The sequence below is a fragment of the Crotalus tigris genome, unplaced genomic scaffold (genome assembly GCF_016545835.1).
Source record: "Crotalus tigris isolate CLP2741 ecotype Arizona unplaced genomic scaffold, ASM1654583v1 scf7180000019014.348434, whole genome shotgun sequence".
NCBI classification, from domain to species: domain Eukaryota; kingdom Metazoa; phylum Chordata; class Lepidosauria; order Squamata; family Viperidae; genus Crotalus; species Crotalus tigris.
The window spans coordinates 137,124-148,192 of record NW_024097328.1 but is presented as its reverse complement, the minus strand read 5'-3'; the positions used below and the strand labels follow the sequence as shown (position 1 = coordinate 148,192).

General features: G+C 46.8%; 1 protein-coding gene across 2 annotated transcripts; it reads left to right on the top strand.

The window, feature by feature from the left end:
* Positions 1–54: 54 nt before the first annotated feature.
* ACAD8 (acyl-CoA dehydrogenase family member 8) lies at positions 55–11,069 on the top strand. Of its 2 annotated transcripts, none has more exons than XM_039358377.1 (11): positions 55–212; positions 1,447–1,547; positions 2,536–2,705; positions 3,716–3,825; positions 4,089–4,165; positions 5,305–5,442; positions 5,527–5,662; positions 6,086–6,183; positions 6,662–6,814; positions 8,401–8,503; positions 10,248–11,069. In XM_039358377.1, the coding sequence occupies exons 1-11, from the start codon at positions 116–118 to the stop codon at positions 10,298–10,300; spliced, it is 1,236 nt and encodes a 411-aa protein (XP_039214311.1). In that variant the 5' UTR covers positions 55–115; the 3' UTR covers positions 10,301–11,069. The 2 variants fall into 2 exon arrangements, with proteins under 2 accessions (XP_039214311.1, XP_039214313.1); XM_039358379.1 differs by lacking the exon at positions 55–212 and adding an exon at positions 223–346.

Sequence of the window (11,069 nt, the reverse complement as noted above, 5' to 3'; positions counted from 1 at the left end):
GGGAAGGCCTTACCCGATAGGGCATGGAGTGCGGGCGGGAGGGGCGCGGACTTCGACGCCCAGAAGGCCACGCGGCCGCCCGTGCCTCAGCTGGAGGCTAGCGGAGCCGCTTGCCATGGCTTGGAGGGGCTGTTGGAGGCTGGGGCTCCGGCTGCGGGGCGCTGCGCCCGGGCCAGGCTGGGGGCGCAGGGGGGTCGCCTCCTGCATCGACCGTAAGGCTCCCGGGGGGAAAGATGGGGTGGAGGGGGTGGGCAGGGCAGAAAGGAGCCCCCTCTCGACCTTCCTTGCCTTTGAAAGAACCGTGCCAACTTTGGCTTGCCTGGTGCTGCGGACGGAAATCCAACAGGTCGGGCTTGCCACTGGCTGGGAGCGCCCCGCTGCAGCCTTTTCCCGAACCCTGAGCCCCTGCGTCCCCCCTCCCCCCGGTTGAGTTGGACTACAGTCCCCATCATCCGTAGACTGCCCTGGTGGCGTTGGTAGCCCCACCGTTGGAGGGCGTCAGGTTGGGGAAGGGTGGTTGGTTGGGCTGTGGGAGGGAGGCTCCGAAGCTTGGCAGCTGTTAGCCCAGGGATGGGGGGGGGGTGCAACCTTGGTGGGAAAGAGCCCTGTGGCTCTTTCAGGCGCTTCTGCCTGCTGGAAACCTTTGGGGAAAGGTAGCCAGGAGGGGGTGGTCAAGCCATTCTTGGGACGGATAAGGCTTCACCTGTGGAATTTCGGCTCAAAGTGGGAATGTTAACTCTGATGTCCTTCTTCTTCCAGGCAGTGTTTCTCAACCTTGACCATTTTAAGGCATGTGGACTTCAACTCCCAGAATTCCACAGCCAGCATTGCTGGCTGTGGAATTCTGGGAGTTGAAGTCCACATGCCTTAAAATGGTCAAGGTTGAGAAACACTGCAGAGGGACCTTCAGATCTGGTCCCCAAGGCAAGGTTTTATTGTAAAGGATAGAGAGCTGGATTTGGGGAAGGTTGGGGTGAAATGTTAATGCACAAAAGATTACTTTTTTAAAAAGGGAGAAGTGTGAGAAAAAAGCTCAAAATAACTCCCCTTTGGGAAAGGGAGGGAGGGAGGGAGGGAAGGAAGGAAGGAAGGAAGGAAGGAAGGAAGGAAGGAAGGAAGGAAGGAAGGAAGGAAGGAAGGAAGGAAGGAAGGAAAAAAAGGAGGGAGGGAGGAAGGGAAGAAAGGGAGGGAGGGATGGGAGTGAAGAAACAAAAAGGAGTTTGGGGTTATCTATGGAGATTCCCAATCATCCAAGTCATGGTTGTCCCCAAAGAGCTTTTTTCCCAAAAGGCAACTGGACTTTCTTGGTGTTTTCTTTGAAAATGTTTTGCTTCTCAGCCAAGAGGTTTCCTCAATTCTCAGAGTTGGGGTTTCTCTTCTCCCCCATCCCCTATTTTCCTTCCTGCTTTCCGCTTTTATGAACTGATTCTCTCCGGGCCTCCCCAGCTGCTATGGGTCTGACGGAAGAACAGCAAGAGTTTCAAAAAGTGGCTTTTGACTTTGCTGCCAAGGAGATGGCCCCACACATGGCTGAGTGGGACGAACAGGTGAGATTTCAGACTCCTTAGAAAAAGCTGAGGATTGCACAATTTGAGTCCCTGCCACCTCTGCCAAGATTGACGGTTAACCAACCAGAAATTCTTTTCTTGAGCTAGTTTGTTAAAAAAAGGAACACTTTGCTTTGGGTGAAAAGAGTTCTCAGCTAAATCACGGGTTAGCAGCAGTGAGAACTGAAAAATAGATCATAAATAAATATTGGAGAATTACTGCTTGTCTTGAACAGCCTCTTCTGGGTCTGCTGATACTACCCATGGCTTGCCTGGAATAAGTCATGGAAAAATGTCCTACAGGTTGTAAGGACACAAACAACTGTGTTACTTTCTTGGTAAAAAAGATGCATGCTGATTTTTGGTGCCTTGGGGGATGTTTTTGATGGGGATTTCTTAATGGTCTCCTTTCCAAGCATAAACCAGGTCCATCAATGCTAAAAAAAATTCAAGATCAGTCGAGGTCAACCAGATTGCAATAGGTGTTGCAAATCTAGTTAAACAAGGCTGATGTAAGTTCAGTCAATACATTTTCTTACTAGGTGGAAGGCAAATTCCTTTAGGCTAATACAATGTTTCTCAACCTTGGCCACTTTAAGATGGGTGGACTTCAACTCCCAGAATTCCCCCGCTGGCTGGGGAATTCTGGGAGTTGAAGTGTATCCTGCTTAAAGTGGCCCAAAAAACTGGGCTAATGCAGCACTAAGAATCTGAAAAAAAGTGGAAAGGGAGAAAATGTTTTATGCTTTAAATATTGCTCTTTTTTTACATCTCTGCAATCCCAGAAATCCTTCTGTTTTTATAGAGGCTTTCCTTCCATGGGATGAAAGTGGCTGGGAAACTGTTCCAATTCACAATTTCAATTCAAATATTTATTCCGTGATGCTTTGGGGAAGCACACATCAGGTTGCAAAAGCCCTGGAAACGAGCTGAGAAAGTTCTTTCAGTGGACACGACCCCATTCCCCTCTCGTCTTTGGCCTTGACAGGAAATATTCCCGGTGGAAACACTCCGGAAAGCGGCTCAGCTGGGCTTTGGGGGCATCTACGTGAAGCCAGATGTGGGGGGGTCTGGACTCTCTCGGCTTGACACCTCCATCATCTTTGAGGCTCTGTCGACCGGCTGCGTCAGCACCACGGCTTACCTCAGCATTCACAAGTGAGTTTGTGCTGTGGCTTCAGTCTCCACACTGGGGCCTTCTGGGTGGGTCCAGTAGCCTGGAGGTTTGTCCAGCTGAAGGTTGAGGGCGGGGGTATCTACATTTATAATCTGTTTTTATTTTATTTATGTATTAGATTTTTTAGACTGCCTTTATGACTTTATAAGTTATTCAAGGTAGTGAATTTATCTAATACTCCTTTCTTTTCCTATTTCCCTCACTACAACTACCCTGGACTGAGATAAAGGGACTGGCCCAAAGTCACCCAGTCTTCTTTGATGCCTAAGGCAGCACTAGAACTCACAGGCTCCTGGTGATTGGCCCAATGTCACCCAGTCGGCTTTCATGCCTAAGGCAGCACTAGAACTCACAGTCTCCTGGTGATAGACCCAAAGTCACCCAGCCGGCTTTCATGCCTAAGGCAACACTAGAATTCACAGGCTCCTGGTGATAGACCCAAAGTCACCCAGTCGGCTTTCATGCCTAAGGCAGCACTAGAACTCACAGGCTCCTGGTGATTGGCCCAATGTCACCCAGTCAGCTTTCATGCCTAAGGCAGCACTAGAACTCACAGTCTCCTGGTGATAGACCCAAAGTCACCCAGCCGGCTTTCATGCCTAAGGCAGCACTAGAACTCACAGTCTCCTGGTGATAGACCCAAAGTCACCCAGCCGGCTTTCATGCCTAAGGCAACACTAGAATTCACAGGCTCCTGGTGATAGACCCAAAGTCACCCAGCCGGCTTTCATGCCTAAGGCAACACTAGAACTCACAGTCTCCTGGTGACTGTCCCAAAGTCACCCAGCCGGCTTTCATGCCTAAGGCAGGACTAGAACTCACAGTCTCCTGGTGACTGTCCCAAAGTCACCCAGTCAGCTTTCATGCCTAAGGCAGCACTAGAACTCACAGTCTCCTGGTGACTGTCCCAAAGTCACCCAGTCGGCTTTCATGCCTAAGGCAGCACTAGAACTCACAGGCTCCTGGCTTGGTTTCTCTCCCTCTGCCGCAGCATGTGTGCTTGGATGATCGACACCTTTGGGAACGAGGAACAGCGGCTGAAATTCTGCCCTTCGCTTTGCAGCATGGAAAAATTAGCCTCCTATTGCTTGACAGAGCCGGGTGAGATAACGTTGTCCTTTCCTGGCTCTTGGAAAATCCGTGTGGCCAGTGTTGGCAATGCTCTGGAGGTACACCAGGATTTTTAGGGCTCATTCATAAAGATCTGGGTTCGACTCTAAGGATTATCCCTCTGCTTTTAGATGGAGGGTGATGGTGGTGGAATCTCTTTTGGGGAGGGAGAACTTTGAATTGATGAGAGAGAAAAGGGAATCGGAGCAGGACTTGCCTGATGCCCATATTCTGAATTATCACTTCCTCACTAGGAAGCGGAAGCGATGCGGCTTCTTTGCTAACTTCGGCCAAGAAACGCGGCGACGTGTATATTCTCAACGGCTCCAAGGTACCCCTTTCACTCTCTTGACATGACAGCTGCCAAAGAGCAAATCTGATGGATTCTGGAAGTCTCTTTTCCAGCTAACCCATCTATTAAAAGGCAGCAACTTTTGTGAACTGCAGCTTATGCTTCTTAATAATACAGGTAGTCCTTGACTTGTTTAGTGGCCATTTGAAGTTCAAAAAGAGTGACCCATGACCCTTTTTCATAATTATGACTATTGTGAAATGGTCACCGGATCTACATTCAGACGCTTGCCAGGTGACTCAAATTTACGGCTGTTGCAGCGTTCCCCGGGTCATAAAGTCATGGGGGGGGGGAAGCCAGGTTGGCTTAACAACGGTGTTGCTAATGTAACGTAGCCACTGTGGCGAGAAAGGTTGTAAAATGGGGCAAATTTCCCTTAACAGCTGTCTCGCTTAGCAACGTAAATGTTGGGCTTAATTGTGGTCATAAGTTGAGGACTTCCTGTATAATCAATAAAATTAACATTAAGAGCAGAATAGAATAAAATGGAATAGAATAGAATAGAATAGAATAGAATAGAATAGAATAGAATAGAATAGAATAGAATAGAATAGAATATATGGGGATGACGATGGGAATAGAATAGAGGAGAGTAGAATAGAATAGAATAAAATAGAATAGAATAGAATAGAATAGAATAGAATAGAATAGAATAGAATAGAATAGAATAGAATAGAATATATGGGGATGATGATGGGAATAGAATAGAGTAGAATAGAATAGAATAGAATAGAATCTATGGGGATGACGATGGAAATAGAGTAGAGTAGAATAGAATAGAATAGAATAGAATAGAATAGAATAGAATAGAATAGAATAGAATAGAATAGAATAGAATAGAATAGAGGTTGGAGGTCTTCTACTCCAGCCCCCTGTTCAAGCAGGAGAACCTATACCGTCTCAGACAGGTGAATGTCTAGTCTCTTCCTAAAAATCTCCAGTGATGGAGCGCCCACGATTTCTGGAGGCAAATTCTGTTCCACTGGTTGATTGTCTTCACTGTCCTGAATGTTTGGGTTAGCTGGAAAAAGATACTACCGGATCCTTTCTGAGGTTTCTCCACCAGAGAAACCCACACAGTAACGCACCTCTTACAACTTCTGCTTGTCTTCTCCCAGGCTTTCATTAGCGGTGGTGGCGATGCTGACCTCTACGTGGTGATGTGCCGCACGGGAGGGGCAGGTCCCAAGGGCATCTCTTGCCTGGTGCTGGAGAAAGGCGCTCCCGGCTTGACTTTTGGCAAAAAGGAGAAGAAAGTAAGAGCCGCTGGGCTCTCGCATCTCCTGGCTTGGGTGGGGCCACCTGGAGCATCAATCAAAAGGGTTTTTGTTTTCCTGCAGGTGGGTTGGAATTCACAACCGACGCGGGCGGTCATCTTTGAAGACTGCGCTGTCCCAGTGTCCAGCCGGCTCGGAGAGGAAGGCCAGGGGTTCAACATTGCCATGCAGGGCCTCAACGGAGGGAGAATTAATATCGGTAAGAAAGATACGATGGGGTATCAACCAGAGTCGGATGGAATCTGTGGCTCAGAGTGTCACAGGTTCCGACTAATGAAGCACTTCAAAGAACTTTCAGGCATGTTTCCTAAAGTCTTTATTGCAGAGCTACAATTTTGCCGGTCACCATGATGGACGGGTTGATGCCAGAATCTGATTTCCTTTCGCTGGCATCAAGCTTTTCTTGCTAAACCCCTCCCTTCTCATGCAGTCACAGGTCACATTATCCAATTAGTGTGTGTGTGTCAAAAGTTTACTTCCTCTTTCTTTCCCGGGCTTTCCCCCCCCCACTCTAAGCTAAGTATTAACCCAATAAATACCAGACAGTTTTGCATATTGTCAAAGCAAGAATATACAGTATTTGCAGCATTGACACAGAGGCTGCGTTTGGTTTCTTCGCCAGCGTCCTGTTCCTTGGGAGCTGCCCACGCTTCGGTTCTCCTGTCTCGAGAGCATCTTAACGTCCGCAAACAGTTTGGGGAGCTCTTGGCCACCAATCAGGTGCGTTGCTGTGGGATCCCAGGGGGACTCTGGGAGTTGAAGTCCACAAGTTGTAAAGTGGGAGACGTCTGATTTATAGCATCCAGCATCAGCTGCATTTTCAGCAAAGCTTCTGAAAATCCTAAGATATCTGGAGCACTCCACCTGGAAACGCACCCATCTCTCCAGCAAAGAAGATCAAAGTAATCCCCGAGTTTTACTTGTGCAAAATGGGTGCTTTTTACTTAGTTATTCCAACCATGACAGCCACGCTGTGGTAGTAGCCCTTAGCCGTTTCCCAACAATTTATTTTCCCCGTCAAGCCTAAAAGATCAGGGAAACTGGGCCTAGGATGTGGTTTGTGCTGGCCATCAGCTGGAATACACCGTTCCTGGCTTAGGGGAACGGATGAGCCCAGACAGCTCAACAAACTATCATTTAACCATGGTTTAATGGGATGAGTGAGGGATGTACCTGCTTCCTGTGTCTCCTTGTCAAGTATCTCCAGTTCCAGCTGGCTCAGATGGCAACCCGGTTAGTGGCTGCCCGTCTGATGGTGCGCAACGCCGCCCGAGCTCTGCAGGAACAGCGGCACGATGCGGTAGCTTTGTGTTCCATGGCCAAGCTCTTTGCCACCGATGAGTGCTTTGCAGTAAGTAAAATCCCTTTGTGTATGTGTGTGTGTGTGTAATCTCCCTCTCTGTCCCTGAAATAAAACCTACATGTTGGACTGCAAGGTTTTCCATCAAGGATGATCACCTGAGGTTCTCCTGTCCGAAAGAGCCCAGGGTGTCCATTGAAAAAGAAATGCAATGTGTCCCCTAAAAGTCACTGGCATTTGTTATTAATTTTATTAATATTTAATTGTTATTAATCGTGAGTAGTTAATTAATGGAATAGCTTCTTCTTCTGCTGCTTGTGCCATATCCATTATCGGATGTTGGTGATCCTGTTTTTATCAGCAGCCGCACGAAAAAGTCCTGCTGAGTTTTGTCCAAACCAGTCCCTTAGATTTTGAAGCCATGATGTTCTTCTTCTGCCCGGACCTCGTTTGCCTTCAATCTTTCTCTAGAGGATTAAATGGAGTATGCCGTATTTTTCTGGGTGTTGCATCACATGTCCAAAATATTCTAACTTTTGTTTTTTAATTGTTTTTATGATTTCCCTTGGCTTTCCCAGGCGGCTTATCACCTCCTCATTTCTGATCTTGTCAACCCAGCTTATATGTAACAGCCTTAATGGAATAGCTTGCCCCTTGGAATTGTGGATACTCCATCACTATAGGTTTTCAAAAATAGAGGGACAACTGTTTGACCAACCGTATGATTCTGTGTCAAGGGCACAGCTGGCTGAGGAATTCTGGGAGCTGAAGTCCACAAGTCTTAAAGTTGTCAAGGTGGCAGACCCATTCTATATTATCTACAAATTGCTCCATTTAGCCACTAGAGAGCAGCCTTGCTCTCTAGTGGCTAAATTCATTAAGAAATGCACACTCCAGGGTTTAAATGCTGCGGCAGCCTGGACATTGTAAACTACAACTCTGCAGAGTTCCTGAAAATTGTCCATCCAGAATAGGATTCGGGAAGATCTGGACAGCCATCCGATCCCCATTTCTGAAAGAAAAAAAAATCTGAAAAAAGATTCCCTTGTTATACATATATACAACATCGAACTGTTGGGCTGCACGCATTGAAAAGTTTCAGGGGTTACCACTAGGCTTTGGCTTGTGACGATCTGTTTAGCCACCATTGGAAATTGCAACACTACTGAAAAAGGTGGTTCGCGACCAGTTCTTACACTTACGACAATTGCGGCATCTTCACCAAATGTTGGTGCCTTGGCACTCATGTTTGCAGCATCCCGGAATCCTGTGGTCCCCATTTGCCATCTTCACTGTTGTCTCTGACTTGCAAAGTTACTAGGGAAAGCTGGATTCACTTAAGGACTTCGTGATTCACTTAACAACCGCAGTGGTTGACTTAACTGTGGCCAAAAAAAGATCCTACAATTGGGTGCTGCACACTTCACCGGCCCCTTGCATAGCAATGAGAATTCTAGTCCCCGGTGTGGTTGTTAAGCTGAGGACCACCTGTACATTCTCACAGCTTCCTTGTCAGTTCTGACCGTCTCCGCGTGCTTTCCCCCCTTAAGTTTCTAGACCCTGGTGTGCCTCTTCTTGGGAAAGCCATGATTTTCTGGCGCTTGAGTTTTCTCTGGGTTTCCTCCTCTCCCTTGTAGATCTGCAATCAAGCTCTGCAGATGCACGGCGGATACGGCTACTTGAAGGATTACGCTGTGCAACAGTTTATGCGAGACATCAGGGTCCACCAGATTTTGGAAGGTAGGTTGTGGGGCGTTTCCTGGGAGTTTGGCCCCGGCTACTGACACACGGAGTTGCTGTGAGTTGGATTGACACAAACACAGCCACTCTTGCACACTGACTGGATCTCCCTGATGTACGCCGAGTCCAGTTAAATGCAACCAACCTGAGTCATATATTGGACTGTGTGGCTGATCTCCATTCCCAATCAAGTCCTTGGCACGTCAGTTGTTTTGTGTGACTTGAAAAAACATGCTTTAAAACTGCTGCTGCTAGTTACACACACAAACACAGGAGTGTACAACAGGGGTCTTCAAACCTGGCCCTTTTATGACTTGTGGACTTCAACTCTCAGAATTCCTCAGCCAGCTTGTCTGGCTGAGGAATTCTGGGAGTTGAAATCCATAAGTCATAAAAGGGCCAGGTTTGAAGACCCCTGCTGTACAGAGTAGCAAAAGCCAGGCCGACAGACGAGTCACACAGAACAAAAGAATAAAAATAGTAAATTCCTAAGTATAATAGATTTTGAAATGCAATAACATTTTTTCTGATGTTTGCCAATTCTCACTTAACAATCTCACCTTATGTGAGAGTTTGTGAACATCAGAGAAAATATTATTGCATTCAGGAATTTACTGTACTTAAAAATTTGCTATTTTTGTTTTGTGCAACTGTACTTAGGAATTTCGTTTCAGTCAAGCAAGGAACAGCTTAGAAGAAAATGTGAACATTTAATATAATTTATATACTATATTAGATTACCAGGTAATCCTTTTAGCAACTGGTCAAAGTTACAATGGAGCCCCCGATCACCCCCTCCCCCGGGAAAGAGATTTATGAATATGTTTGGAAGTTCCAACATTGTTCCCTTCTCCTCTGTGGACCACAATTTGGGTGCTTGGCAACTGCCACTCATTGACAGCTATTTGTAGCATCTCATCCTCCCATGAACCTGACTTGTGACATTTTTGCTACAACAATGGGTTGGTTTCACCATCACTGCAAAAAGGGATTGTAAAAGCAGGTCCGGTCACATGGTGACCCGCTTTACAACCTATGGCCATATTTTTCAGTCTGAAATATGGTCGTAAGGCGAGGACTGCCTGTCATGACCCTCTTCTACCAGTCTACTGTTGAAAGCGTTCTCACATACTGTATTGTGGTTTGGTATGCTGGCTTGACAGCCGCGGACAGGAAGGTATTACAGAGGGCACAAAACATCGTGGGCTGTTTCCTGACACCACTGGATGACATCGCCAGGGCCCGTTGCCTTGGTAGAGTGAGGAAAATTCTCAGGGATGACTCTCACATCCTGTACAGTACCTCTACTCTCCTACCATTGGGTAGGAGATACAGAAACATAGCCAGCCGTTACCAACAGGCTGAAGAACAGCTATTATCCATGGGTTGTCAGGCTCTTGAATGGGACATAATGTTATGCATGACAGACCCGTGAGGCCGGCGTGTTGTGCAATTAGCTCACAGGGTGTAGTAAGTTAGGGGTTTGTAGTCACTGTGAGTTGTGGGAAGGGGGCACGGAGGGAGGCTCAGCCAATCTCACTGTATACATGTTATACTTTGATAAGTATACATGTTATACTTTGATAATGAATGAATTCATTCATTCAAGAGCCAGCAAACAGGCCAGCTCAGTTTCATAGGATGCTAAGTTGGGATTCCTTGCCTTTGGGTATCTCTTCTGCACCCACGCCATTCTGCAGTTTGCTAACCAACACATCTCCGTTTTCATCTCTGTGGTCTGTAGGAACCAATGAAATCATGAAGATGATCATAGCCAGGACTCTGTTACAGACGTGAGCATCCCGAGCTGGTCATCGGCCTCAGCATGATAGCGGCTGCTTTGGGGACACTCGGCTGGGAAGAGGAGAAGGCGATGCATTTTTCTCAGCTGTCTCCCTGGCCTAAACCCCAGATTTTGTGACGGGCACAGCCTGGCAGAGCCGGGAAAGCATGACCAGGGGCAGGATGGGTCTCAATAGAGCCTTTTGTCCACAAAGTGCCAGTGCTGACCATCTGCTTCTCAGCGGCCAGTTGAAATTCTCCACGTGGGAGTTCTGCATCAGCCTTCATCCTGCATCTCCTGGGAAGAATTGGATCCCTTCTGGATTTAGCTTAAGCTGCGGAATCTGCTTATTTTCTTCTTAAAAACATATTTCTCTGCAGAAAAGGGAGTTGTTTCCCAAAGGAGATAAAAAAAAATCACGTTTTTTTTTCAGTCTTTAACACGGAGAGATAATCTTGCCATGCTCTTGGTGACTCGATGGTAGGAACCTGATTTTTCTACTTTTTGCCTACTTAGTTGGCCACAGAAAAGCCAACCATGATGTGCTTCCCTAAAAGCCCCCAGCCCAAACAAACTTGTTTGTTTATTCGCATCAGAAGCATCACAAGGAAAATAAGGCGCACTATACCACCTGCAATTTAAAATGTAAAATTATAAGATTTTTTTTTCTTTTAACTCTGTACAAGTTAAACGAATCTTGCCCAGAATGAAGTCAAAAAAACCCCACTGATTATTTCCTTCCAAATGTTGGAATCAATAAACGTCTCGTGATTTCTGTCTTTC

Excerpts from the sequence above, each read along its gene's own strand:
- ACAD8 (XM_039358377.1), top strand. The coding sequence starts at position 116 with ATGGCTTGGAGGGGCTGTTGGAGGCTGGGGCTCCGGCTGCGGGGCGCT. Across the intron at positions 3,826-4,088 it reads CTATTGCTTGACAGAGCCGG|GAAGCGGAAGCGATGCGGCT; the intron begins GTGAGATAACGT and ends CTTCCTCACTAG. Across the intron at positions 6,184-6,661 it reads AGCTCTTGGCCACCAATCAG|TATCTCCAGTTCCAGCTGGC; the intron begins GTGCGTTGCTGT and ends CTCCTTGTCAAG.